The 27937-nt window shown below is 63.1% G+C and overlaps 3 protein-coding genes and 2 long non-coding RNA genes across 56 annotated transcripts; 3 read left to right on the top strand and 2 right to left on the bottom strand.

The window, feature by feature from the left end:
• Positions 1 to 319: 319 nt before the first annotated feature.
• Positions 320 to 10274, top strand: TBC1D25 (TBC1 domain family member 25). Of its 50 annotated transcripts, none has more exons than XM_071421053.1 (11): positions 320 to 474; positions 1188 to 1321; positions 1697 to 2532; positions 2833 to 2942; positions 3027 to 3178; positions 3409 to 3530; positions 3651 to 3860; positions 4961 to 8075; positions 8230 to 8274; positions 8367 to 8392; positions 8476 to 10274. In XM_071421053.1, exons 3-8 carry the CDS (start codon positions 2440 to 2442, stop codon positions 7496 to 7498), a joined length of 3225 nt encoding a protein of 1074 aa, XP_071277154.1. In that variant the 5' UTR covers positions 320 to 474; positions 1188 to 1321; positions 1697 to 2439; the 3' UTR covers positions 7499 to 8075; positions 8230 to 8274; positions 8367 to 8392; positions 8476 to 10274. The 50 variants fall into 50 exon arrangements, with proteins under 50 accessions (XP_071277154.1, XP_071277167.1, XP_071277162.1 ...); XM_071421066.1 differs by lacking the exons at positions 8230 to 8274; positions 8367 to 8392 and adding an exon at positions 8158 to 8229 and having other exon boundaries at positions 8578 to 8649; positions 8742 to 10274; XM_071421061.1 differs by lacking the exon at positions 8230 to 8274 and adding an exon at positions 8158 to 8229 and having other exon boundaries at positions 8322 to 8403; positions 8578 to 10274.
• Positions 4329 to 5119, bottom strand: LOC139587137 (uncharacterized). Of its 2 annotated transcripts, none has more exons than XR_011678226.1 (3): positions 4702 to 5119; positions 4572 to 4637; positions 4329 to 4531 (listed from the first exon to the last, which is right to left on the bottom strand). It is a non-coding gene; the product is annotated as an uncharacterized lncRNA (long non-coding RNA). The 2 variants fall into 2 exon arrangements; XR_011678227.1 differs by having other exon boundaries at positions 4329 to 4426.
• WAS (WASP actin nucleation promoting factor) lies at positions 9903 to 21506 on the top strand. Its single transcript, XM_071421076.1, is given in 15 exon segments — positions 9903 to 10093; positions 11612 to 12599; positions 14094 to 14229; positions 14232 to 14272; positions 14888 to 14974; positions 15472 to 15568; positions 16697 to 16735; positions 16870 to 16908; positions 17746 to 17844; positions 17904 to 17961; positions 18528 to 18570; positions 19347 to 19811; positions 20349 to 20648; positions 21044 to 21146; positions 21234 to 21506. Coding segments are annotated over 15 exon segments (2739 nt in total). The 3' UTR covers positions 21287 to 21506.
• A 12-nt stretch (positions 21507 to 21518) lies between these two features.
• LOC139587138 (uncharacterized) lies at positions 21519 to 23839 on the bottom strand. The gene is made up of 2 exons (XR_011678228.1): positions 23711 to 23839; positions 21519 to 23601 (listed from the first exon to the last, which is right to left on the bottom strand). It is a non-coding gene; the product is annotated as an uncharacterized lncRNA (long non-coding RNA).
• Positions 21544 to 27715, top strand: SUV39H1 (SUV39H1 histone lysine methyltransferase). Of its 2 annotated transcripts, none has more exons than XM_071421069.1 (6): positions 21544 to 22117; positions 22838 to 22983; positions 23888 to 24550; positions 25558 to 25704; positions 26437 to 26566; positions 27484 to 27715. In XM_071421069.1, exons 1-6 carry the CDS (start codon positions 21898 to 21900, stop codon positions 27621 to 27623), a joined length of 1446 nt encoding a protein of 481 aa, XP_071277170.1. In that variant the 5' UTR covers positions 21544 to 21897; the 3' UTR covers positions 27624 to 27715. The 2 variants fall into 2 exon arrangements, 1 of the variants encoding a protein (XP_071277170.1); XR_011678221.1 differs by having other exon boundaries at positions 21545 to 22117; positions 26437 to 26714; positions 27484 to 27604.
• Positions 27716 to 27937: the final 222 nt, after the last annotated feature.

Raw genomic sequence — 27937 nt, 5'->3', positions numbered from 1 at the left:
GGGACTGGGAGAGACTGGGGGTGGATTGGGAAGACTGGGAAAGAACTGGGAGGGATTGGGAGGGGATTGGGGGGACTGGGAGCAATTGGGATAAACTGAGAGGGACTGGGAGAAACTGGGAGAGACTGGGAGGGATTGGGAGGGACTGGGGGGGATTGGGATAGAACTGGGAGGGACTGGGATAAACTGGGAGGGGACTGGGGGTGGATTGGGGGGATTGGGAGGGACTGGGAAAGAACTGGGAGGGACTGGGATAAACTGGGAGGGATTGGGAGCACTGGGAGGGGACTGGGGAGGGGATTGGGATGGACTGGGATAAACTGGGAGCACTGGGAGGGTCAGGGGTGGCACCTGGAGCTCACCTGCAGCTCCCCTTTGAGGTGAGGCACCTGGAGGTGTCGAGCGCGTCCATGGCCGAGGATCTGTGCAGGAAGAGCGCCATCATCCAGAGCTTCGTCAGGGACAGCCGCACCGGTGAGGGCACCTGGGGGTCACCTGAACCAAACCTGTTACACCTGAACTTCACCTGAACCTCACCTGAACCTCACCTGTTACACCTCAACCTCACCTGAACTTCACCTGTTACACCTGAACCTCCCCTGTTACACCTCAACCTCACCTGAGCCTCACCTGAACCTCCCCTGTTACACCTGAACTTCACCTGTTACATCTGAGCCTCACCTGAGCCTCCCCTGTTACACCTGAGCCTCCCCTGTTACACCTGAACCTCACCTGAGCCTCACCTGTTACACCTGAGCCTCCCCTGTTACACCTGAACCTCACCTGAACCTCACCTGTTACACCTGAACCTCACCTGTTACACCTGAACCTCACCTGAGCCTCCCCTGTTACACCTGAGCCTCACCTGTATCTGTCACACCTGAACCTCACCTGTCCCTCCTCTCACCTGTCCCCTCACCTGCCACCCCAACCATCTGTCACCTCCCTCACCTGTCAGCTCACCTGCCCCTCTCTCACTTGTCCCCAACCATCTGATCCTTCTCACCTGTCCCGGTCCCACCTGTCCCAGTCTCAGCTGTCCCCCTCACCTGTCCCTCACCTGTCCCTCACCTGTCTCCACCCATCTGATCCTTCTCACCTTTCCCCCTCACCTGTCCCAGTCTGATCTGTCCCTCCCCTCTCTCTCACCTGTCCCTCTCTCACCTGTCCCTCTCCCGTGTCCGCAGAGGCCGCGGGTCCCGCGGGGCCGGCGCGGCGCGGGGCGGGGCCGGGCTCAGGTGAGGAGGGGCTGCGGGAGATGAACAAGAAGCTGCAGAACCTCCTGGAGGAGCAGCTGACCAAGAACCTACACCTGGCACAGGTGAGGGGGCAGGGCCATGGAGGGGTGTGGCCGGAAGGGGTGTGGTTTGTGGGAAGGGGTGGAGCCTCTTAAAGGTGTGTGGTTTATTGAAATGGGCGTGGTCCCTGGGAGTGGGGTGTGGCTAAATGGCGAGGGTGTGGCTTATAGGGGTGTGGTTTGCAGGAAAGGGGCGGGGCTCAAAAAGGGGCGCGGTTTAAATTTGGGTGTGTGGCATAATCTAGGACATCACAGAGTTTATGGACATCAGAGAGGGGTTTAAAGTGGAGGCAGGGCTTTCAGCTGTGGGCGTGGCCAGGACGAGAGTGTGGTCGCTCTGAGGGCGTGGCCTCACGCAGTGGGCGTGGTCTCTACCCCTCTTCATTCCCCCCTTTCCAGGACCTGGAGTCGCTGTCCCAGGAGCTGGCGCAGCTCAGGAAGGAACAGGCGACCCCCCAGGGACCCCCCTGAGGGGCGGGGCCTCTTTTGGTGGGCGGGACCTCGCCCCCTACCCCCCCCCCGCAGGCTCCGCCCCCCGGCTGGGGCGCTGCTGCGGGCGAGGCGTTGCCCCTTTAAGGACGCGGTGGGCCCTACCGGCATTGCCCCTTTAAGGCCGGACGGTTCTTTACATGGCCTTGCCCCTTTAAGGGTGGGCGGGGCTCCCTGGAGGGCGTTGCCCCTTTAAGAGCGAGGGCAGTTCTGCTGAGGCGTTGCCCCTTTAAGGAGGACGTGGTCCCCACTCTGGCGTTGCCCGTTTAAGGCGGTCCCGCATGCGCCCCCGTCTCCCCCCAATAAACCCGATGTGAATCGCTGCCTGTGACGTCATTTCGCTGCGTTGGAAAGGGTGGGAGGAGTCGTGACGTCATTAAAGGAACAAACTCGGCGGCGGAGCCCGCCCCGTGACGTCGATTCCGCGCGCTGCCCCGGATGTTGTTGCCGCGGCCGCGGCCGCAGGACGGGCACGGGCGCGGCGCGGCTCCGGATCCCCCCCCACGAGAACCGCGCACCTTCCGAACGGGGGGCGCGGCGTGGCGTCAGCACGGTGACGTAACAGCAGCCCCCCGCTTCCCCGGCTCGGGGGGGCGGCGGCGGCGGCGAAACCCCCCCGGAACCCCCAACCCCCCCCGAGACCCCGCCCCAACATGGCGGCGACGACGGGGGGCGGGGCCTCGCCGGGCGGCGGGGGCGGGGCCGCGCTGGAGGAGGAGTGCGAGGTTGTGCGCGTGCGCGTCAAGGTAAAGGGCGGGGTGAAAACATGGGCGGGGCCTCGCGTGGGCGCGGCTAAGGGGTGGGGTCATGCTCTCTCCGGCAGCCAATCAGCTCGGGGGGGCGTTACCGCCTGAGGGTGTGGCGCCGGCGGGAAAATTTCCCGCCTTTTGAGTCACGTGGGAGGCGGCGGCTAATCAGCGTTGCGGGAGGTGTGTGGCGCTGCTGTGGGGACGGTGCTGCGCCGCCATCTTGGATCGCTGTGAGGGGCCGGGAGGCTCCGGGATCCCCCGGTACCTTCCCGCGATCTCCTGACGCTCCTCCCACAGAAGAACGAGGGGCAGCAGCCGCCCGAGTTCCGCTCGTTCGCTGTGGACCCGCAGATCACCTCGCTGGACGTGCTGCAGCACATCCTGGCCCGGGCCTTCGACCTGCAGGGGTGAGTGGCACCCCCCGGATCCTCCCTCTGGGCACACCTGGGACCCCCCAGAGCACCCAGGTGAGCTCACCTGTGTCCCCTCAGGAAGAAAAGCTTCGTTCTGAGCTTCGCGGCACGGGATGGGCAGGGCCAGGACACCTTTGTGCCTCTGCTGAGCGATGGTGACCTGGCCAATGCCTTCAACTGCGCCAGGCCCACCCTGAGGCTGCGCCTGGACGTCAGGAACCCCCCTGACAGTGAGTGACACAGCTGGGGGGGTGGAGAAACACCTGGGACACACCTGGGATAGTCACAGACTTACCTGGACACACCTGGGCAGAGTGAGACACACCTGGGTGGGACAGGACACATCTGGGGACACTTGGTGGCCTGGGCTGGGTGTCAGGCGGCTCTGGGCGTGCTCAGGTGTGCGAGATGGGTCTCCCAGGGCTCTCAGGTACCTGTGGCTCAGGTGTGCTGTCCCCAGGCCCGCTGCTGGAGGACTGGGACATCATCAGCCCGCGGGAGGTGGCGGCGGCCGAGCCGGTCCCCGAGCGCCGCTCGCTGCTGGCGGCGGCCCTGCCCTTCACCCAGGCTCTGCTGGCACAGGTGAGCACACCTGGTGCAGGTGAGGCACACCTGGGCTGCCCCACCCTGCTGGAAGCTCACAGAGAGCTCCTGCTTGGGCATCCCAGCGCCCTCCCAGTGGCACCTGTGCTGTTCCCACAGGTGGGCCGGACGCTGGCGCGGGCACAGGCGGCCCTGGCGTGGCCCGAAGGGACTCCGGCCGTGTCCCCGCCCCCTCCCCCGCCCCCGCCCTGCGCCCCCCTGAGCGACGCCGACCTGAGGTCGTACCTGGGCCCAGGTGGGCGCCTGCTGCGGCCCCAGGACCTGCGGCTGCACGTCTTCCACGGCGGCGTCGAGCCCGGCCTGCGCAAGGTGAGAGCCCAGAGACGCACCTGGGGGGGTGTGATCACACCTGGGACACATCTGGGGGGTTGTGGTCCCACCTGGGGTACACCTGAGGGAGGTTCTGATCACACCTGGGGTTCTCCGATCTCTCTGAGGTTCACCTGGGGGTTGTGATTGCATCTCAGTCACACTTAAGGTGTTCTGGTCTCACCTGAGTCACACCTTGGGCGTTCTGGTGTTGCCTGAATTGCAGCTGTGGTCTTCTGATGTCACCTCAGCCACACCTGAGGATCCTCAGATCCATCCTGACCAACACCTGAAGTTTTCTGATTTCCACCTGAGGTCACCCTTGACCTTCTCTGACCCTCATTGTCTCTGGGTGCACGTGGTGTGGTGTTACCTGCTGAACTTGCCCCTAATTTCTCACCTGTCTCATTCCCCTGTACAGGAGATCTGGTGTTACCTGCTAAGCATTTCCCTGATCCCTCACCTGTCCTCATTTCCCCTGTATAGGTGGAGTGGTGTCACCTGCTGAACCTGTCCCTGTTCCCTCACCTGTCCCCATTTCCCCTGTACAGGTGTTGTGGTGTCACCTGCTGAACGTGTTCCTGATCTCTTACCTGTTTGTGTTACCTGCTGAACCTATCCCTGATCCCTCACCTTTCCCATTCCCCCCCATACAGGTGGTGTGGCGTTACCTGCTGAATGTGTTCCTGATCCCTCACCTGTTGGTGTCACCTGCTGAACCTGTCCCTGATCCCTCACCTATCCCCATTCCCCCCTGTGCAGGTGGTGTGGTGTCACCTGCTGAACGTGTCCCTCATCCCTCACCTGTCCATATCCCCCCACACAGGTGGTGTGGCGTTACCTGCTGAACGTGTCCCTGATCTCACCTGTTGGTGTCACCTGCTGAACCTGTCCCTGTCCCCATTCCCCCCCACACAGGTGGTGTGGCGTTACCTGCTGAACGTATCCCTGATCCCTCACCTGTCCCCATTTCCCCTGTACAGGTGTTGTGGTGTCACCTGCTGAATGTGTCCCTCATCCCTCACCTGTCCATATCCCCCCACACAGGTGGTGTGGCGTTACCTGCTGAACCTGTCCCTGTCCCCATTTCCCCCGCACAGGTGGTGTGGCGTTACCTGCTGAACGTGTTCCCCGCCGGCCTCACGGGCCAGGAGCGCCTGTCCCACCTGCGCCTCAAGGCGGCCGAGTACTCCTCGCTGAAGGTGGCGCTGGCCGCCCGCGCCGCGCCGGCCGAGCTGGCCCAGGTGGCCGCCGCCGTGCGCAAGGACGTGGTGCGCACCGACCGCGCCCACCCCTACTTCGGCGGCCCCGAGGAGGGCCACCCTCACCTGGCCGCCCTGCAGGCGCTGCTCACCACCTTCGCCCTGGGCCACCCGCGCCTCTCCTACTGCCAGGGCATGTCGGACGTGGCGGCGCCGCTGCTGGCCGTGCTGGACGACGAGGCCCAGGCCTTCCTGTGCTTCTGCTCGCTGATGCGCCGCCTGGCGCCGCGCTTCCGCCCCGGCGGCCGCGGGCTGGCGCGGGCCTTCGGCCACCTGCGCCGGCTGCTGCGCCGCGCCGACCCCCAGTTCTGGGCCTTCCTGGCGGCGCGCGGCGCCCACGACCTCCTCTTCTGCTACCGCTGGCTGCTGCTGGAGCTCAAGCGCGAGTTCGCCTTCGAGGACGCGCTCAAGGTGCTGGAGATCACCTGGAGCTCCTTGCCCCCGGCGCCGCCGCCGCCCCCCGAGGGGGTCCCGCTGCTCGGAGCCCCCCTGGGCGCTCGCAGGGCCGGCCGGGCCTTGAGGGAGCGCCGGGGGCTGCGGCCGAGGCCGCCCAGGAGGAGGAGGAGGAGGAGGAGGAAGGTGGAGGAGGAGGAGGAGGAGGAAGGTGGAGGAGAAGGTGCTGGAGGAGTCACTCAGGGCTCTGGTGGTGGCTTTGGGGGTCTCAAGGGTTCCTGTGATGGCCCTGAGGGTGCCAAGAGCTCCAGTGATGTCCCCGGTGGTCCTACAAGCTCCAGTGACATCCCAGGTGGTCCCAAGAGCTCCAGTGATGATCCAGGTGGTCCCACGAGCTCCAGCGATGGCCCAGAGGGTCCCACAAGCTCCAGTGGTAGCCCTGGGGGTCTCAAGACTTCCAGTGATAGCCCAGAGGGTTCCAAGAGCTCTGGAGATGTCCCCAACAGCCCCAAGACTTCCAGTGAGGTCTTCGAGAGTCCCAAGAGCTTCAGTGATGTTCTAGAAGGTTCCAAGGGTGTCCAGGAGAGTCCTAAGAGCTCCAGCAATGTCCCTGATGGTCCCAGGGACAGCCAGGAGGATCCCAAGAGCTTTAAGAACATTCAGGAAGGTCTTGAGAGCTCCTGTGATGTCCCTAAAGGTCACAAGATCTCCAGAGATGACTCCAAAGGCCATAAAAGCTCCAGAGATGTCCCCAAAGGTCACAAGAGCTTCAGGAAGGTCCAGGGGAGACCCCCCAGGGGTGCTGGAGGAGCCCCCGAGGGCTCCAAGGACTCGGAGCCAGGTGGCCCCAGGAAAGTGGAGGAAGGCACCGATGCCCTGGAGATGGAGCAGAGACCCCACAGCCTCTGCTGGGCGGCTGCAGAAGAGCCCAGAAAAGGACAGGGTGGCCCCAGAGAGGGACACGAGCCAAGAGAAGGACGAGGTGACCACAGAAAAGGAGGAGGTGACCTCAGAGAGGGATTGGGTGACCCCAAAGAGGGACTGGGTGACCCAGGAGAAGGAGGAGGTGACCGTGGGATGAATCGCGATGACCTCGGGAAGGTTCGCGGTGATCTCAGAGAAGGGCACGGCTTTGGAGAAGGCCACAACAACCTCAAGGATGGCCACCATGACCCCAGGGATGGCCGTGATGACCCCAGGGATGGTCACCATGACCCCAGGGATGGCCACCATGGCTTCAAGGATGGCCACCATGACCCCAGGGATGGCCGTGATGACCCCAGGGATGGTCACCATGACCCCAGGGATGGCCACCATGACCCCAGGGATGGCCGTGGTGATCCCAAGGATGGCCACCATGACCCCAGGGATGGCCACCATGACCCCAGGGGTGGCCGTGATGACCACAGGGATGGCCACCATGACCCCAGGGATGGCCACTATGACCCCAGGGATGGCCGTGGTGATCCCAAGGATGGCCATGATGACCTCAGACATGGCCGCGATGACCCCAAGGACATCCACGATGACCACGTCCACCACGACCTCCACGACGACCACCACCCCCCCAAAACCACCCGCCGCAACCCAACCACCCCCGACGACCCTTGGGGCGGCCGCTGGGCTTGGGAAGACCCTTCCTCCTCCTCCTCTTCCTCCTGCTCCTCCTGTTCCTCCTCCTCCTCCTCGGACGAGGAGGTGACGGTGGAGGACGACGGCGCGCCGCTGCCGCCTCCGGAGGAGCTGGGCCAGGGGAACCCGTTCCTGCTGTTCGTGTGCCTGGCCATGCTGCTGGAGCAGCGCGAGGCCGTGATGGCGCGCGCCGGCGACTACAACGAGGTGGCCATGCACTTCGACCGCCTGGTGCGCCGGCACCACCTGCCGCGCGTCCTGCGCCGCGCCAAGGCGCTCTTCGCCAGGTACCTGGAGGGGTGGGGCGCCACCGCCCCGGGGGGACCCCAAACGGGGCCTCCCTCGGGGTGAAAAGGGGAGAGGGTGGGGGAAAGGTTCAGGAGACACCAGAGGGGGTGGGGGGGGGAGAGAGAGAGGGTGGGAGAGGTAAGGACGGGGAAGGGGGGGATGCTGGAGGATGTCTTAGAACATCTCAGAGTTGGTCTGAGGTCATCATGAGGGGCTGCAAAGTCACTGTGAGTTTGTAGGACAAGGTGGTGACCCCATAGAACATCTCAGAACATCTCCTGAAGGTGTTGAAGTCATCGTGAGCGACTGCAAAGTCACTGTGAGTTTGTAGGACAAGGTGGTGACCCCATAAAACATCTCAAAGTTGGTCTGAGGTCATCACGAGGGGCTCCAAAGTCACTGGAGGTCTGCAGGACAAGGTGGTGACCCCATGAAACATCTCAAAGTTGGTCTGAGGTCATCATGAGAGGCTCCGAAGTCACTTGAAGTCTTAAGGACAAGGTGGTGACCCCATAAAACATCTTAGAACATCTCAGGGTGGGTCTGAGGTCATCGTGAGGGGTTCCAAAGTCACTGGAGATCTGTAGGACAAAGTGGTGACCCCATAAAACGTCTCAGAACATCTCCCAAAGGTGCTGAGGTCATCGTGTGGCGCTCTAAAGTCTGTAGGAGAACATGGTGACCTTGTAGAACATCTCAGAACATCTCAGAGTTGGTCTGAGGTCATTGTGTGGGGTTCTGAAGTCCACAGGAGAACATGGTGACCCCGTAGAACGTCTCAAAGTTGGTCTGAGGTCATCATGAGGGGCTCCAAAGTCACTTGAAGTCTTAAGGGCAAGGTGGTGACCCCATAAAACATCTCAGAACATCTCCCGAAGGTGCTGAGGTCATCATGAGGGGCTGCAAAGTCAGTGTGAGTTTGTAGGACAAGGTGGTGACCCCATAGAACATCTCAGAGTTGTTCTGAGGTCATCATGAGAGGCTCCAAAGTCACTGGAGGTCTGCAGGACAAAGTGGTGACCCCATGGAACATCTCAGAGTTGGGCTGAGGTCATCACGAGGGGCTCCAAAGTCACTGGAGGTCTGCAGGACAAAGTGGTGACCCCATAAAACATCTCAGAACATCTTCAGAAGGTGCTGAGGTCATCGTGTGGGGTTCTAAAGTCTGTAGGAGAACATGGTGACCCCATAGAACATCTCAAAGTTGGTCTGAGGTCATCATGTGGGGCTCCAAAGTCACTTGAAGTCTTAAGAGCAAAGTGGTGACCCCATAGAACATCTCAGAACATCTCAGAGTTGGGCTGAGGTCATCACGAGGGGCTCCAAAGCCACTGTGGGTTTGTAGGGCAAGGTGGTGACCCCACAAAACATTTCAGATGTGGTCTGAGGTCATCATGAGGACCTCTAAAGCCTTTGGAGGTCTGTGGGACAAGGTGGTGACCCCATAGAACATCTCAAAGTTGGTCTGAGGTCATCATGAGGGGCTCCAAAGTCACTGAAGGTCTGTAGGACAACTTGGTGACCCCATAGAACATCTGAGATGGGTCTGAGGTCATTGTGTGGGGTTCTGAAGTCTGTAGGAGAACATGGTGACCCCACAGAACATCTCAGAACATCTCAGAGTTGGGCTGAGGTCATCACAAGGGGCTCCAAAGCCGCTGTGGGTTTGTAGGACCCCGTGGTGACCCCATAGAACATCTCCAGGGACCCCCCAAACCCTCATGGGGACCCCTAGACTGAGTGTGAGAAGCTGTGGGACCCCGTGGTGACCCCACAAAGCATCTCCAGGAGGTCCTGGGGTCACCCTGGGGACCCTTTGGTCCCTGCCGGGGTCTGCAGGACAACCTGGGGACACCACATGGGGACAGGGGCGTCCCTTTGGGGTCCCCAAGGCCACCGTGGGGTCAGCAGGGACCCCCAGGCCTCCCCAGAGACCCCTCCCAGTATAAACCAGTACAGCCCAGTTGGCCTCCCTGCTGGGTTCTGCACCACTGTGGGACATCCCAGTACAAACCAGTATAAACCAGTGTGAACCAGTACAGCCCAGTGCCTCCCTGCTGGGTTCTGCACCACCGTGGGACATCCCAGTACAAACCAGTACAAACCAGTATAAACCAGTACCAACCACTCGCCTACCACCGTGGGACATCCCAGTATAAACCAGTATGAACCAGTAGAGCCCAGTGCCTCCCTGCTGGGTTCTGCACCACCGTGGGACATCCCAGTATAAACCAGTATAAACCAGTACCAACCACTCGCCTGGGAACTCTTGGATCTACAATGCCTTGGGCCAGACCAGTACAAACCAGTATGGACCAGTTTGGAGCAGGAAGGAGCTGGGAGCCCAACTGGGAGACCCCCACATGCATCGCCTTGTGCCGGACCAGTACGGACCAGTACGGACCAGTACGGACCAGTACAGACCAGTACGGAGCAGTGCCTTGCCATGGCCTTCAGCCATCCCAGTATGGACCAGTATGGACCAGTCCGGCAGCCAAACTGGGAGTTCTTCACCGGCGTGGCCTTGGGTCCTCCCAGCACGGACCAGTATGGACCAGTATGGACCAGTATGGACCAGTCCAACCCAGTCCAGAGCTCTCCTCACCCGCGTGGCCTTGCGTGCTCCCAGTACGGACCAGTACAGACCAGTATGGACCGGTAGGGTGCCCCCAGTGCTCTGTTGATGCCCACAGGCCTTCTCCCAGTATGGACCAGTACAAACCAGTTCCTGCCCCTCCCCCGCCCTGGGTGCCTTCTCCCCTCCCCCCCCCTTTATTTATTGCCCCTCCCCCGGGGGGGTCCCAGGGGTGCCGGAATCGCCAATAAACGATGCCCGATACTGGTGTGGATCCCAGTATGGACTGGGAGAGAATTTGGGACTCCCAGTATGGACTGGGAGGGACTGGGGGCTCCCAGGAGGGACTGGGAGGGACTGGGAGGGAGTTTGGGGCTCCCAGTATGGACTGGGAGGGACTGGGAGGGACTGGGGGCTCCCAGTAGGGACTGGGAGGGAGTTGGGGGTTCCCAGTATGGACTGGGAGGGACTGGGAAGTTCCCAGTATGGACTGGGAGGGACTGGGGGCTCCCAGTATGGACTGGGAGGGACTGGGAGGGAGTTTGGGGTTCCCAGTATGAACTGGGAGGGACTGAGAAGTTCCCAGTATGGACTGGGAAGGAGTTGGGGGTTCCCAGTAGGGACTGGGAGGGACTGGGGGCTCCCAGTATGGACTGGGAGGGACTGGGAAGGAGTTGGGGGCTCCCAGTATGGACTGGGAGGGAGTTTGGGGTTCCCAGTATGAACTGGGAGGGACTGGGAGGGACTGGGGGCTCCCAGTATGAACTGGGAGGGACTGGGAGGGACTGGGGGCTCCCAGTAGGGACTGGGAGGGACTGGGAGGGAGTTTGGGGTTCCCAGTATGAACTGGGAGGGACTGAGAAGTTCCCAGTATGGACTGGGAAGGAGTTGGGGGTTCCCAGTAGGGACTGGGAGGGACTGGGGGCTCCCAGTATGGACTGGGAGGGAGTTTGGGGCTCCCAGTATGGACTGGGAAGGGGTTGGAGGTTCCCAGTATGGACTGGGAAGGGATTTCCCATTCCCAGTATGAACTGGGCAGTTCCCAGTATGAACTGGGAGGGCACGGGCGGGGCCAGGACTGGGATTTTCCCAGTGTTCCCAGTTTGCTCCCAGTTCCCCCAGTTCCCTTTCCCAGTCTCTGCAGTGCTGCCTCCCAGTACTCCCAGTTTCCTTCTCAGTGCCCCCCCAGTTGCTCCCAGTCCCTCCCAGTTGCCCCCAGTCCCTCCCAGTTGCCCCCAGTCCCTCCCAGTTCCATTACTCAGTCCCTCCCAGTTCGCCAGACCCTCCCAGTTCCCCCCCAGTCCCTCCCAGTCCCCCCCAGTCCCCCCCAGTCCCTCCCAGTTCCCCCCCAGTCCCTCCCAGTTCCTCCCAGTCCCCCCCAGTCCCTCCCAGTTCCCTCCCAGTTCCTCCCAGTCCCTCCCAGTTGCCCCCAGTCCTTCCCAGTTCCCTTTCTCAGTCCCTCCCAGTTCCTCCCAGTTCCCCTTCCCAGTCCCTCCCAGTTGCCCCAAATCCCCCCCACTCCCTCCCAGTCTCCCCCAAGTCCCTCCCAGTTCCCTCCCAGTGCCCCCCAGTCCCCCCAGTCCCTCCCAGTTGCCCCCAGTCCCTCCCAGTCCCTCCCAGTCCCTCCAGTCCCCCCCAGTCCCTCCCAGTTCCCTTTCTCAGTCCCTCCCAGTTCCTCCCAGTTCCCTCCCAGTCCCTCCCAGTTGCCCCAATCCCCTCCAGTTTCCCCCCAGTCCCTCCCAGTTCCCTCCCAGTTCCCTCCCAGTTCCTCCCAGTCCCCCCCAGTCCCTCCCAGTTGCCCCCAGTCCCTCCCAGTTGCCCCCAGTCCCTCCCAGTCCCTCCCAGTTCCCCCCCAGTCTCACCAGTGCCCCCCAGTCCCTCCCAGTCCTTCCCAGTCCCTCCCAATTGCCCCCAGTCCCTCCCAGTTCCCCTTCCCAGTTCCCCCCCAGTCCCCCCCAGTCCCTCCCAGTCCCTCCCAGTCCCTCCCAGTTCCCCCCCAGTCCCTCCCAGTCCCCCCCAGTCCCCCCCAGTCCCCCCCAGTCCCTCCCAGTCCCTCCCAGTCCCTCCCAGTTCCCCCAGTCCGGAGGTGACGTCCCCGCCACCTTTGGTGCTTCCGGCCGGAAGAGGCCTCGGGGGCACCCAGAGATTTTTGGGGGGCGGCTCCGGGGGGGTTTTGGGGGGTCCCAGAGGGGATTTTGGGGGGTCCCAGGGGTTTTTTGGGATCCCCGGGAGGATTTTGGGGGTTCCCAGGCAGATTTTGTGGGGTCCTGTGGGGTTTTTTGGGGTTCCCAGGGGGAATTTTGGGGCTCCCAAGGATTTTTTGGGGTTCCTAGGGGGGGGGTTTGGGTCTCCCAGGGGGGATTTTTGGGGCTCCCAGGGATTTTTTGGGGTTCCAGGGATTTTTTTGGGGTTCCCAGAGCAGTTTTGGGGGTTCCCAGGGATTTTTGGGGTTCTAGGAATTTTTTGGGGGGGTCCCAAAAATCTGGGGATGAGCGGGGGGGGCGACAGGGGGGGGACAACGTCCCCTCGGAGCTGCTGGGGGAGCAGGAGAACCTGAGGATCTTCGAGGTGCTGGGCAGGAAATGCGTGGTGAGGAACTGGGGGGAACTGGGAGGGACTGGGAGGGACTGGGAGGGAGTGGGAGGGACTGGGGGAACTGGGGGGACTGGGAGGGACTGGGAGGGGATTGGGGGGGACTGGGAGGGAATTGGGAGGGACTGGGGAGGGATCTCGGGGGACTGGGAGGGAGTGGGGGAACTGGGAGGGAATTGGGGGGAATTGGGAAAGGACTGGGTGGACTGGGAGGGAATGGGAGACGCTGGGAGGGGATTGGGGGAACTGGGAGGGAATTGGTGGGACTGGGGGGCACTGGGAAGGAATTGGGAGTGACTGGGAGGGACTGGGAGGGAACTGGGGAGAACTGGGAGGGGATTGGGAGGGACTGGGAGGGAATTGGGAGGAATTGGGAGACACTGGGAGGGAACTGGGAGGGACTGGGGGGAAACTGGAGGGGATTGGGGGAACTGGGAGGGCACTGGGAGAGACTGGGAGGCACTGGGAGAGACTGGGAGGGAACTGGGAGGGGACTGGGGGGACTGGGAGGGACTGGGAGGGAACTGGGAGCGACTGGGGGGAAACTGGGAGGGACTGGGAGGGACTGGGAAGGGGGAAATGGGGGGGGGGGGGGGAGGCATTTGGGGAGGTAAATTTGGGGTCCTGGCAGAGCCCTGTGAGGGATTTGGGGGCTCTGGCTGGATTTTGGGGACCCTGGGCTGGATTTTGGAGTCTCTTGGAGATTTTTGGGGCGGTCTTGGGGGATTTTGGGGTGTCTGGGCTGGATTTTAGGATCTCTTGGCTGGATTTTGGGCTCTCTTGTGGGGTTTCAGGGCAGCCTTGGGGGATTTTGGGTTCTCTGGGATGGAACTTGGGGTCGTCTTGGGGGATTTTGGGTTCTCTGAGGCCATTTTGGGGTCTCTGGGCTGGATTTTGGGGTACCAGGTTGGATTTTGGGTTCTCTGGTGGGGTTTCAGGGCAGTCTTGGGGGATTTTGGGTTCTCTGGGGCCATTTTGGGGTCCCTGGGCTGGATTTTAGGGTCTCGGGGATGGATTTTGGGGTGTCTGGACTGGATTTTGAATTCTCTGGCTGGATTTTGGGGGTACCAGGTTGGATTTTGGGTGTCTGGGTTGGATTTTGGGCTCTCTTTTGGGGTTTTGGGGCATCCTTGGGGGATTTTGGGGTCCCTGGGCTGGATTTTAGGATCTCTTGGCTGGATTTTGGGGTGTCTGGGCTGGATTTTGAATTCTCTGGGATGGATTTTGGGCTCTCTTGTGGGGTTTCAGGGCAGCCTTGGGGGATTTTGGGTTCTCTGGGATGGAACTTGGGGTCGTCTTGGGGGATTTTGGGTTCTCTGAGGCCATTTTGGGGTCTCTGGGTTGGATTTTGAATTCTCTGGGCTGGATTTTGGGCTCTCTGGGCTGGATTTTGGGTTCTCTTTTGGGGTTTCAGGGCAGCCTTGGGGCATTTTGAGCTTCCCAGGTTGAATTTTGGGGTCCCCCATGTCCCACCCCCGTGTCCCCCCACAGACCCTGGTGACCGCCGTGGTCCAGCTGGTGGTGGCCGAGCCCGGGGGGGTCCCTGGGGGGGTCCCGGGGGGTCCCGGGGGGGTCCCGGGGGGCTCCTGGAGCCTCCGGGGCTGCGGCGTCGCCTGCCTGGTCCGGGACAGCCCCGGCGCTCCTACTTCATCCGCATCTTCCGCCTGCCCGTGAGTCTGGGCACCCCAAAACCCCTCGGGAGGGACCCCAAAATCTCGGGGGGGACCCCAAAATCCATGAGGGGGACCCCAAAATTCTGGGGGGGTCCTTAAAGTCCTTGGGGAATTGCTAAAACACAAGGGGAATGGGTTCAGGACAATGCTGGTGCTTCCACTTCATCATTCACCGTCTATTTGAGGGGGGTCCCAAATTTTGGGGGGCACCCCAAAATCAGAGGGGTCCTAAAATCTTGGGAGGTTCCCAAAATCCATGAGGGGGACCCCAAAATTCTGGGGGGGGGGAGTCCCTAAAACCCAAGGGGGTGGGTCCAAGACAGCCCCTGCAGGTTCCACTTCATCATTCTCCGTTTATTTGAGGGGGGGTCCCAAATTTTGGGGGGGACCCCAAAATCACAGAGGGGTCCTAAAATCTTGGGGGGGGGTGTCTTAAAATTCTGGGGGGGTCCCCAAAATCCTGGGGGAATCCCCAAAATCCTGGGATGGGGGGAGATCGAGAGGATTGGGATTGAGTGGGGGTCCCTGGGGGTTTTTGGGGGTCCCTGGGGGGTTTTTGGGGGGTCCCTGAGGGGTTTTTGGGGGTCCCTGACCCCAAATTTGCCCCCCCAGGCCGGGGAGCTGTGGTGGGAGCAGGAGCTGCAGGGGGGGATGGGCTACAAGACCCCCACCCCCTTTTTCCACACCTTTGTCAGCCACGTGAGTGGGCGGGGCTTTGGGGGCGTGGCCAAGGGAGGGTGTGGTGTGGGCGTGGCTAAATTTGGGTGGGGTCAGTGGGTGGGGCTGGAGGTGGCCACAGATGGGAGGAGCCATTGTGGGTGTGGTCAAGGGGGAGGGGCTTAAACGGGCGGGGCTTTGGGGCGGGGTGAATTTGGTGTGGGGGCGTGGTCTCGATAAAGTGGGTGTGGTCAGATATTATGGGTGTGGTCATCTTGAGGTAGGTGTGACCTGTTTGCAATGGGGCGTGACCATATAAGGGAAATGGGCGTGGCTATCAGTGGGCGTGGTCTTTTATAGGCAGGTATGACCGCAGCATGACCAAATAAGGGAAATGGGCGTGGCTGTGGTGCTTGATGGGTGTGGCCAATTGATAAACGCCCTATAAGGGGAAGTGGGTGTGGTTTGGCCAAAGGTGGGTGTGGCTCTGGGTAAGTGGGCGTGGCCTGGCTGCCCACGGCCGCTCCTGATTGGCTCAGGAGGGGTGGGCGGGGCTGAACTTCGCCTCTGAGGCCGAGGCTGCGACGTTCGAGGGCCGAGTCCAGGAGAGGCTGCGGCGGCGGCAGCAGCGGGCGGGTGAGAGACCCCTCCCCAAAATGCACCCGGGGACCCAAAAATGCACCTGGGGAGCTTCAAAATGCACCTGGGGACCCCCAAAATCCACGTGGGGAGCTTCAAAATGCACCTGGGGACCCCAAAATGCACCTGGGGATCCCAGAATGCACCTGGGGACCCCCAGAATCCACGTGGGGAGCCCCAAAATGCACCTGGGGAGCTTCAAAATCCATGTGGGGAGCCCCAAAATGCACCTGGGGACACCCACAATGCACCTGGGAACCTCCAAAATCCATGTGGGGAGCCCCAAAATGCACCTGGGAACCCCAGAATGCACCGGGGGACCTTTAAAATGCACATGGGGAGCCCAGAATGCACCCGGGGAGCCCCAAAATGCATCTGGGACACCCAAAATGCATCTGGGGCACTTCAAAATCCACGTGGGGAGCCCCAAAATGCACCTGGGGAGCCTCAAATAGACCTGGGGACACCCAAAATGCCCCTGGGGACCTTTAAAACACACATGGGGACCCCCAAAATGCACCTGGGGAGCCCCAAAATCCATGTGGGGACCCCCAAAATGCACCTGGGACTTCCTAAAATGCACCTGGCGAGCCCCAAATACACCTGGGGAGCCCCAAATAGACCTGGGAATGGCCAAAATGCACCTGGGGAGCTTCAAAATGCACCTGGGGAGCTTCAAAATGCACCTGGGGACCCCCAAAATCTACCTGGGAACATCCAAAATGCCCCTGGGAACCTCCAAAATCCATGTGGGGACCCCAAAATGTACCTGGGGACATACAAAATGCCCCTGGGGACACCCACAATGCACCTGGGACTTCCTAAAATGCACCTGGGAACCCCCAAAATGCACCTGGGGACCCCCAAAATCCACCTGGATCCACCTGGGCATCCCAAAACCCACCTGGGGACCCCCCAAATCCACCTGGCATCCCCAAAATGCACCTGAGGACCCCAAAACTGCACCAGAACCCCCCCAAATCCCCTCAGGATGCCCCAGAATCCTCTGGGGAAACTCCCAAAAAATCCTCTGAGGACCCCGACCCCCCCCCCCCCAAAATCCTCCCGGGACCCCCCCAAACCGCCCCTCCCCCCCCTCTGACCCCCCCTTTTCTCCCCCCACAGAGAAGCAGCCGCTGCCCCCTCCCCCACCCCCCGGCCATGGTGAGTCCTGACCCCCCGGGGGCCATTTTGAGGCCATTTTGGGCCATTTTGGGGCCATTTTGGGGCATTTTGGGGGGTTTTGGGGTCATTTGGGGGGGTCCTCACCCCCACTGACCCTCCCTGTGCCCCCCCAGAGCGTCGGGGGAGCCTCCCCAGGACCCCCAACCCTGAGGGTGAGTGGGGAGGGGGGTCCTGCCCCATTTTTGGGGGGGTCCTGCCCCATTTTTGGGGGGTCCTGCCCCATTTTGGGGGGGGTTCAGTCCCATTTTGGGGGGTTCTGTCCCATTTTGGGGGGTCCTGCCCTATTAAGGGAGCTTAGGGAGGGCCCAGAAGGGAATCTGGGGGAAAATTTGGGGGGTTCTGGGGTGATTCTGGGGTCTCTGGGGTTGGTTTGGGGTCTTTGGGGCAGGTTTGGGGTCTCTGGGGGAAAATTTGGAGTTTCTGGGGTGGTTTTGGGTCTTTGGGGGGGGGGTCTCTGGGGGCAATTTTGGGGTCTCTGGGGGGAATTTTGGGGTTTCTGGGTGGTTTGGGTGGGGATTTTGGGGTCTCTGGGGAGGAATTTTGGGGTCTCTGGGTGGTTTTGGGGAGGAATTTTGGGGTTTCTGGGGTGGTTTTGGGTGGGGATTTTGGGATCTCTGGGGAGGAATTTTGGGGTTTCTGGGGAAGGTTTTGGGTGGGCATTTTGGGGTTTCTGGGTGGTTTTGGGTGGGGATTTTGGGGTCTTTGGGGCAGGTTTGGGGTCTCTGGGGGGGATTTTTGGGTTTCTGGGGTGGTTTTGGGGTGTTTGGGGTATCTGGGGGGGATTTGGGGATCTTTGGGGTTTCTGGGGTGGTTTTGGGGAAGGTTTGGGGTATCTGGGGGGGATTTTGGGGTCTCTGGGGGGAATTTTGGGGTCTCTGGGTGGGAATTTTGGGGTGGAATTTTGGGGTGGAATTTTGGGGTCTTTTGGGGTTCTCCCCATAACGGGGTGGGGTGGGGGGGTCCCCATAACGATTTTTGCCCCCTTCCAGGCCCCCCCATCCCGGCCGTGCCCATCCCCAACCCCGACATCACCCCCAGCCGGTACCGGGGGCTGCCCAGCCCCCCCTCGGGCCCCTCCCCCACCTCGGGCCCCTCCCCCACCTCGGGACCCCCCCCCAGGGAGCACAAAAAGGGGAGGGGGCGCAAGAAAATCTCCAAGGCCAGAAAATCTCCAAGGCCGATATCGGGGTCCCCTCCGGCTTCAAGTGGGTCTGGGGGGGGATTTTGGGGCTGGGGGCTTGGAGGGGTTTGGGGTGGGGGCGTTTGGGGGGGTTTGGGGTCTCTGGGATTTGAGGTGGGGGGGATTTGGGGTCTCTGGGGGGGATTTTGGGGTCTCTGGGGGGGATTTTGGGGCTGGGGGGGTTTGGGGGCTGTGGGGTTGGGGTTTTGGGGGGGTTTGGGGAGGGTTTGGGGGGCTTTGGGGTCTCTGGGGGGGAATTTGGGGTCTCTGGGGCGGATTTTGGGGCTGGGGGATTTGGGGGCTGTGGGGTTGGGGTTTTGGGGGGGTTTTGGGGGGGTTTGGGGAGGGTTTGGGGTCTGTGGGAGGGATTTGGGGGGAGTTTCAGGGCCTGGGGGGTTTTGGGGTCTCTGGGGGGGATTTGGGGTCTGGGTGGGTTTGGGGTCGGGGGGGGCACAGGGCGATTTGGGGGTTTTGTTTGGGGGGGATTTGGGGTTTTGGGGGGGTTTTGGGGGGGGGGTCTCCAGGGGGTTTTGGGGTCTGTGGGGTTCAGGGGGGAGGGGTCTCACCTCTGGCCCCTCCCCTCCCCCCCAGGCACGTCAGTCACGTCGGGTGGGACCCCAGTGGTGGCTTTGATGTAGGTGACACCCCCGGGCCGTGTCCCCCCCCCTCCTGTGTCCCCCATGGTTGGTGACGCTGACCCTGGGGGTGACACTGACCCCTCAGCGTGGCACTGACCCAGCTGGGGTCCCCATGGGGTGACAGGGACCCTGTGGGGGGTGACACTGACCCCTCAGCGTGTCCCTGTCCCAGCTGGGTCCCCATGGGGTGACAGTGACCCCTCAGTGTGACACTGACCCCTCAGCGTGTCCCTGTCCCAGCTGGGTCCCCATGGGGTGACAGTGACCCCTCAGTGTGACACTGACCCCTCAGCGTGTCCCTGTCCCTGTCCCCTGTCCCCGTCCCTGTCCCTGTCCCTGTCCCTGTCCCCGTCCCTGTCCCTGTCCCGTGTCCCCTGTTCCCTGTCCCCGTCCCCATCCCTGTCCCCTGTCCCTGTCCCAGCTGACCACCCTGGACTCTACCCTGTGGTCACTCCTGTCCCATGGAGTGACAGTGACCCTGTGGGGGGTGACACTGACCCCTCAGTGTGTGTCACTGACCCCTCAGAGTGTCCCCGTCCCTGTCCCCATCCCTGTCCCTGTCCCCGTCCCCGTCCCTTGTCCCTTGTCCCTGTCCCCTGTCCCTGTCCCTGTCCCCGTCCCCAGCTGGCAGCTGGGGTCCCCATGGGGTGTCACTGACCCCTCAATGTGTGTCACTGACCCCTCAGTGTGACACTGACCCCTCAGGGTGTGTCACTGACCCCTCAATGTGTGTCACTGACCCCTCAATGTGTGTCCCTGTCCCTGTCCCCAGCTGGCCGCCCTGGACCCCGCCCTGCGCTCGCTCTTCGCCCAGGCCGGGGTCAGCGAGCGCCACTTGGCCGACGCCGAGACCTCGCGGCTGATCCACGACTTCATCGAGCGCCAGGGGGGGCTGCAGGCCGTGCGCGAGGAGATGGGCAGGCAGGGTGGGCACACACCTGGGGACACACCTGGGGACAGCTGGGGACACCTGGGGACACAGCTGGGGACAGCCATAGGGGGCTGCAGGCCGTGCGCGAGGAGATGGGCAGGCAGGGTGGGCACACACCTGGGGACACACCTGGGGACAGCTGGGCACACCTGGGGACAGCTGGGGACACACCTGGGCTCACCTGGGGACACCTGGGGACAGCTGGGAGGGACCTGGACACAGCCATGGGGCACCTGGCACACCTGGGGACAGCTGGGGACAGCCACAGGGGGCTGCAGGCCGTGCGCGAGGAGATGGGCAGGCAGGGTGGGCACACCTGGGAAGGACCTGGGGACACCTGGGCACACCTGGGGACAGTTGGGAACACCTGGGAGGGACCTGGGGACAGCTGGGGGCAGCTGGGAGTAGGGCAGAGGACACATGGAGAGACCTGGACACACCTGGGGACAGCTGGGAGGGACCTGGGAGGGACACGGAGACACCTGGGGATACCTGGGCACACCTGGGATGGGGCTGAGGCACCTGGGGGGCACCTGGGCACATCTGGGAGGCACCTGGGGACACTTGGGGACACCTGGGGACACCTGGACAGGACCTGGGCACACCTTGGGGAAACCTGGGCACACCTGGGGGCACCAAGGCACAACTGGGAGGCACCTGGGGACACCTGGACAGGACTTGGGGACACCTGGGCACACCTGGGGGGAACCTGGGGACACCTGGGGACACCTGGGGGTGGGGCTGGGCACACCTGGGGGACACCTGGGGACCCTCCGAGGGTCTCCGTGCCCCCCCCGTGCCCCCTCTGACCCCGCCCCCTTCTCTCTCTCTCCCCTCCCCCAGGGCCGCCCCCTCCCCCCCCCGGGCCGCGGCAGCCCCGCCCCTCCCCCCTCCTCCGGCCGCTCCCGCTCGGGGCTCCCGGCCCCTCCCCCACCCCGCGCCGGCCCCGCCCCTCCCCCGGCCCCGCCCCCTCCGCGAGGCCCCGCCCCTCCCCCGCGAGGCCCCGCCTCCTCCGGAGCGGCCGCTCCTCCCCCTCCCCCTCCTCCGCCGCCCCCTCCCCCCTCCGGGGGCGCCCCCCCCGCGACCCCCCCGGGCCGGGGGGCGCTGCTGGACCAGATCCGCCAGGGGGTGACGCTCAACAAGGTGGGGACCCCAAAAACGGGGGCGTGGGGACCCCAAAAACGGGGGGTGGAAGCCTAAAAATGGGGGGGTGGGAGTCTAAAAATTGGGGGGGAAACTCAAAAACGGGGGGGTGGGAGTCTAAAAATGGGGGGGACCCCCAAAAAGGAGGGTAGGACCCCCCAAAAAAGGGATGGGACCCCAAAATGGGGGGTGGGACCCCAAAGTGGGGGGGGGTGGGATGCTCTGTGAGGGGGGAGGGGGCTCCAAGGGGGGGCTCCCGTGACCTATGGGGGACCCCATGGGATGGGGGAGGGGCTGTTCCATGCCCCTTTTTTTTGGGTGGGTGGTCCCGTTATCATTTCTTGGGGTGGGGGGGGTCCTGCCTGACCTCTCCCCGTGCCCCCCTCCCCTTCCAGACCCCTGAGACCCCCGAGGTGGGCGCGGGTCCCGGCGCTGGGGGGCTCGTGGGGGCCCTGATGGACGTGATGCAGAAACGAAGCCGCGTCATCCATTCCTCGGGTGAGACCCCTCCCCAAAAAACCCCCCCGAAACCCCCAAAACCCCCCCCAAAAACCCCCCTGACCCCCCATTTTTCACCCTCCCCAGATGAAGGCACGGCCAGCGAGGAGGAGGAAGATGATGATGAATGGGACGATTGAGACCCCTCCCCATCCCCCTCTCCCCCCCCCCCCGCTTCTAAGGACGCCCCCAGACCCAAAATGTGCCCCCCCCACCCCTCCCCCACCCCGTCTGTGCCCCTCCCCCAGCTCGGGGGGGGAGGGGCCCCGGTTTTTCCTCCCCCTCCCCCCCTTTCCATCCCATCCCAATTTCCCCCACCCCAACCCCCGCAGGTACCAAATAAACGCAGGAGTCACGTGACCAGTCGCCTCGTTAATTAATTAATTAATTACCGTTTAATGAGCCCGGCTCGAGGAGGGGAAGCGGGAATGGAGCGGCTCGGGGAGAGGCTCCCAGGGAATCCCGGCCTTTCCCCGCGGCTCCGAACCAGGAAAACCGCGGGGAAAATGGGGAAAAACGGCGGAATTCGGGATCGGCGCCGGGCGCGGGGAATGCTGGGAGCGGTATGCAAATGAGACAGCGCAGCGGCCAATGGAAATCGCTCAATTCGGGCTAGTATGTAAATGAGGCCTCGCGGGTGCTGCTGGGAGTGATATGCAAATCTACCCACGGGGCGACCAATGGCGGGATCAGATATTATGCAAATGAAGCGGCGCGGCAACCAATAGAGGACGGGCGGGTAGCTGTCAGTATGCAAATAAATCACGTCGCCAGCCAATGGAAGGCGAGCGGCCAGCTGTCAGTATGCAAATCAGCTTTAGATTCAGCCAATAGACGCTGGGCGCGGGCGGAGGAAGCCCCGCCCCTCGCGCTGCCCGCCGGGCGGAAGCGTCGCCAGAAAAAAAAAGGGAAAAGGCGGAAAAAGACAAAAAAAAAGCGGCGGCGGCTGAAAATGGCGGAAAATTTAAAAGGTGGCGCGAGCGGGGCGGGCCCGAGGGGTCTCCGAGGGAGCGTGAGGGGGAAATCAGGGGCGGGGGGGGGGCTCTGAGGGGACGGCGCCGCTTCCCGCGCGCGGCCGTTGGCGCCTGAGGGGACGGGGGAGGGAAAAGTGGCGGGAACGCGCTGAGGGGGGGGGAGGGGAGCGTGTGAGGGGACGGGGGGGGGGGGCGCTGTCCTGTCCCCAAATTCCGCCCCCCAGTGTCCCCTCACCCACCCGGTGTCCACCCCCCGGAGTGCCCCGTGTCGTCGCTGTCGTGTGGTCGCGACAGAGCGAGCGGTGTGGGCGGGCCCGGGGTGGGGGGGGCTGTGTGAGGTGAGGGGGGGGGGGCTGTGGTGTCACCTGTCCCCTCACGGCCCCCCCCTTGGTGTGTCCCCTCCCCTCGGTGACACCTGCAAGGGTGCTCCATGTGCTGCCTGTCGCGACAGAGCGAGTGGTGCAGGAGGGTCTGTGGGAGCTGTGTGAGGTTGGGGGGGGGGGTCTGCGGTGTCACCTGTCCCCTCACGTTGTCCCCCGGTGTGTCCCTACCCTTCGGTGACACCCGCAGGGTGCTCCGTGTGCTGCCTGTCGCGACAGAGCGAGCGGTGCGGGCTGGGCAGGGCAGGGTTGGGCGGGCCCGGGGGGGGTCTGTGGTGTCACCTGTCCCCTCACGTTGTCCCCCGGTGTGTCCCCCACCCCTCGGTGACACCCGCAGAGTGCTCCGTGTGCTGCCTGTCGCCGTGGTCGCAGCTGCAGGAGCTGTGCCGGCTGCAGCGCGTGCGGTGCCGCGCCCTCGGCGTCACCCGCCGCAACCTCGCCGACTTCGAGGTGGAGCTGCTGTGCGACTACCGGAGAGTGCGGGTGAGGGCCGCGGGACCCCCGAACCGGGACCCCACAGAGAGCAGGGCCCCCGAACTGGGACCCCCGAACTGGGACCCCACAGAGAGCAGGACCCCCAAACTGGGACCCCCAAACTGGGACCCCACAGAGAGCAGGACCCCCGAACCGGGACCCCCACAGACACCAGGAACTCACCCAGGACCCCCAAACTGGGACCCCCCCCCCACAGACACCAGGAACCCGTCAGGGACCCCCAAACCAGGACCCCTGAATTAGGAACTGACCTGGGAACCCCAAACTGGGAAGTGACCCCCCAAGAACCTCTGACCCTGTCAGGCCCCAAAGGGTCCCTGGACATTGGGGTCACTCCAGGACTGTCCTGACCTTGTGAGACCCCAAAGAATCCCCACTCTGGGGTCACTCCAGGACCCCCGAGATCTCAGGAGACCCTCAGAGTCCCTCATGTTCCTGGCTCCCTCCTGGCCTTGTGAGACCCCAAAGAATCCCCACACTGGGGTCACTCCAGAATGCCCCAGACCCCTGGGTGCCCCCAGATCCTGAACTCCCCCAGATTCCTGTGTCCTTCCTGACCCTGTGAGACCCCACAGTGTCTCCAGACATTGGGGTCTCTCCAGAACCCTCCTGACCCCATTAGGCCCTACAGGACCCCCACACTGGGGTCACTCCAGGACCCCTGAGACCTTATGAGACCCCACAGTGTCTCTGGACATTGGGGTCACTCCAGGACCCCCAGACCTCATGAGACCCTTGGACTCCCCCATGTTCCCGTGTCCTTCCTGACCCTGTGAGACCCCACGGTGTCTCCAGACACTGGGGTCACTCCAGAACCTTCCAAGTCCCCCCAGGGGGGATCCCCACAGCCCACCCCCGTACCCCTAACCCCCCATTATCCCCCCCAATCCAGGACGAGGAGTTCTACCTGGTGAAGTGGCGCGGTTACCCCTCCACTGCCAACACCTGGGAGCCGCGCCGCAACCTGCGCTGCCGGGGGCTGCTGCAGCAGCTGCACGCCGACCTGGCCCGAGCGCCGGGCGGGCCGGTGAGGCCGGGGCCCCGCGGGCTCCCCGCCCGCGCCGTGTCCTACCTGGCGCAGAAGGCGGAGCAGCGGCGGGCGCTGCGGCGCTGGGAGCGCCACCTGAACCGCACGCGCAGCCACCGCGGCCGCATCGCCGTGGAGAACGAGGTGGACCTGCACGGGCCGCCCCGCGACTTCGTCTACGTCAACGAGTACAAGGTGGGCGCGGGCGTGGCGCTGACCCCCGTGGCGGCCGGCTGCGAGTGCCGGGACTGCCTGGCCGAGGCCACGCTGGCCGGGGGCTGCTGCCCGGGCGCCTCGCGCAACAGGTTCGCCTACAACGAGGCCGGGCAGGTGCGGATCCGGGCGGGGCTGCCCATCTACGAGTGCAACTCGCGCTGCCGCTGCGGCGCCGAGTGCCCCAACCGCGTGGTGCAGCGCGGCATCCGCTACGACCTGTGCATCTTCCGCACCGGCGACGGGCGCGGCTGGGGCGTGCGCACGCTGCAGCGCATCCGCAAGAACTCCTTCGTCATGGAGTACGTGGGAGAGGTGAGCTCAGGTGTGGGACAGGTGTGTGTGACACAGGACAGGTGTGTGTGACACAGGACAGGTGTGATACAGGTGTGTGTGCACAGTACAGGTGTGTGAGACAGGTGTGTGGGACACTGTACAGGTGTGTGGGACACTGTACAGGTGTGTGTGACAGGGCTGGGGCGTGCGCACGCTGCAGCGCATCCGCAAGAACTCCTTCGTCATGGAGTACGTGGGAGAGGTGAGCTCAGGTGTGGGACAGGTGTGATACAGGGGTGTGTGACACAGGACAGGTGTGTGTGACACAGTACAGGTGTGATACAGGGGTGTGTGACAGGTGTGGCACAGTACAGGTGTGTGTGACACTGTACAGGTGTGTGTGACAGGGCTGGGGCGTGCGCACGCTGCAGCACATCCGCAAGAACTCCTTCGTCATGGAGTACATGGGAGAGGTGAGCTCAGGTGTGATACAGGTGTGATACAGGGGTGTGTGACACAGGACAGGTGTGTGTGACACAGTACAGGTGTGATACAGGGGTGTGTGACAGTACAGGTGTGATACAGGGGTGTGTGACAGGTGTGGCACAGTACAAGTGTGTGTGACAGGGCTGGGGCGTGTGCACGCTGCAGCGCATCCGCAAGAACTCCTTCGTCATGGAGTACGTGGGAGAGGTGAGCGCCACAGGTGGGACAGGTGTGGGACAGGTGTGTGTGACACTGGACAGGTGTGGGACAGGTGTGACACAGTGCAGGTGTGCCCCAGGTATGTGGGGTGGATCAGGTGTGTGCCATGTGGGTCCCCAGGTGTGTGCCAGGTGTGACACGGTGCAGGTGTGAGAAGGTACAGGTGTGCTCAGGTGTGTGCCAGGTGTGGTTCAGGTGTCCCCAGGTGTGTGACAGGTGTGTGCCAGGTGTGGTTCAGGTGTCCCCAGGTGTGTGACAGGTGTGTGCCAGGTGTGGTTCAGGTGTGTGCCAGGTGTGTGCCAGGTATGCCCAGGTGTGTGCCAGGTATGTCCCTGTCCCAGATCATCACCTCGGAGGAGGCGGAGCGCCGGGGACAGGTGTACGACCGCCAGGGCGCCACGTACCTGTTTGACCTGGACTACGTGGAGGACGTGTACACCGTGGACGCCGCCCACTACGGCAACATCTCGCACTTCGTCAACCACAGCGTGAGTGCGGCTTACCTGGGCTCAGGTGTGGCCTTACCTGGGCTTGGGGTGGGCTTATCTGGGCTCAGGTGTGGGTTTAACCTGCCCACAGGTGTGGGTTTACCTGGGCTCAGGTGTAGGTTTAACCTGCCCACAGATAGAACCTTACCTGGGCTCAGGTGTGGATTTAACCTGCCCACAGGTATGGATTTACCTGGGCTCAGGTGTAGGTTTTACCTGCCCACAGGTATGGATTTACCTGGGCTCAGGTGTGGGTTTAACCTGCCCAAAGGTGTGGGATTACCTGGGCTCAGGTGTGGGTTTAACCTGTCCAAAGGTGTGGTTTACCTGCCCACAGGTATGGATTTACCTGGACTCAGCTGTGGGTTTAACCTGCCCAAATGTGTGGTTTACCTGGGCTCAGGTGTGGTTTACCTGCCCACATATGGGGCCTTACCTCTCTTGTGGGTGGAGCTTCCAGCACCTTTTCCCCCAGCTGTGGGGGGGGCTCACCTGTGTGGGTGTGTCAGGTGCTGTGGGTGGGGCTCACCTGGTTGGGTGTGTCTCACCTGGTTGGGTGGGTCAGGTGCTGTGGGCGGGGCTCACCTGCCGGGTGTGTCTCACCTGGTTGGGTGTGTCTCACCTGGTTGGGTGGCTCAGGTGCTGTGGGTGGGGCTCACGTGGTTGGGTGTGTCAGGTGCTGTGGGCGGGGCTCACCTGTTGGGGCGTGGCTCACCCGGGGGGGCGGGGCAGTGTGACCCCAACCTGCAGGTGTACAACGTGTTCATCGAGAACCTGGACCAGCGGCTGCCGCGCATCGCCCTGTTCGCAACCAGGCCCATCCGGGCCGGGGAGGAGCTCACCTTCGACTACAACATGCACGGTACCTGACACACCTGTACCTGCCACACCTGTCACACCTGTCCCTGTCACACCTGTCCCTGTCACACCTGTCCCTGTCCCCACTGCCCTGTTCGCAACCAGGCCCATCCGGGCCGGGGAGGAGCTCACCTTCGACTACAACATGCACGGTACCTGGCACACACCTTTAACTGTCATACACCTGTCACACACCTGTACCTGGCACACACCTGTACCTGTCATACACCTGTCACACACCTGTCCCTGGCCACACCTGGGGGGGGTCAGGGCCACACCTGGGTGGTTCCTGGTCACACCTGGGTGGTTCCTGGTCACACCTGGAGGTTCCTGACCACATCTGGGGGAGTCAGAGCCACACCTGGGTGGGTCCCAGGCTGTACCTGGGGCATCCTGGTCACACCTGGGTGGTTCCTGTCACACCTGGGCGGGTCCTGGTCACACCTGGGTGGGTCCTGATCACACCGGGGGGGGTTCCTGATCACACCTGGGTGGGTCCTGGTCACACCTGGGCGGGTCCTGGCCACACCTGGGTGGGTCCCAGGCTGTATCTGGGGCATCCTGGTCACACCTGGGTGGGTCCCAGGCTGTACCTGGGTGGGTCCTGGTCACACCTGGGTGGGTCCCAGGCTGTACCTGGGTGGGTCCTAGTCACACCTGGGGGGTTCCTGGCCACACCTGGGGAGTCAGAGCCACACCTGGGGGATTCCTGGCTGTACCTGTGAGGTTCCTGGTCACATCTGGGAGGGTCCTGGTCACACCTGGGTGGGTCCCAGGCTGTACCTGGGTGGGTCCTGGTCACACCTGGGTGTGTCCTCGTCACACCTGGGTGGTACCTGAGCACACCTGGGCGGTACCTGAGCACACCTGGGCGGTACCTGGTCACACCTGGGCGGTACCTGAGCACACCTTTCCCCGCAGTGGACCCCGTGGACGCCGAGAGCACCCGCATGGACTCCAACTTTGGGCTGGTGGGGGGGTCCCTGGGGGGCTCCCCCCGCGCCCGCGGCCGCATCGAGTGCAAGTGCGGGGCGGCCTCGTGCCGCAAGTACCTGTTCTGAAACACCTGGGCCACCGCTGGCCACACCCACCGCACACCTGGGCCACGCCTCCACTGCCGCCCGCAGCGCCCGGGGCGGGGAATGGGGGGGCTGAGGGGATTTGGGGGGTCCAGGTGGGGTTTGGGGGGTCCAGGTGGGGGTTTGGGGGGGTCCAGGTGTGCTGTGAGTGCCACACGACGACAACACCTGTGCAGTTGTTGAAGGGGGAATTTTGGGGTGGTCCAGGTGGAGTTTTGGGGCTCCAGGTGAGGTTTGGAGGGTCCAGGTGGGGTTTGGGGGGTCCAGGTGGAGTTTGGGGGGTCCAGGTGGAGTTT

The sequence above is a fragment of the Agelaius tricolor genome, unplaced genomic scaffold (assembly GCF_023055355.1).
Source record: "Agelaius tricolor isolate 1412-34295 unplaced genomic scaffold, bAgeTri1.0.p SCAF_182, whole genome shotgun sequence".
NCBI classification, from domain to species: domain Eukaryota; kingdom Metazoa; phylum Chordata; class Aves; order Passeriformes; family Icteridae; genus Agelaius; species Agelaius tricolor.
This window is presented reverse-complemented; position numbering and strand designations above follow the sequence as displayed.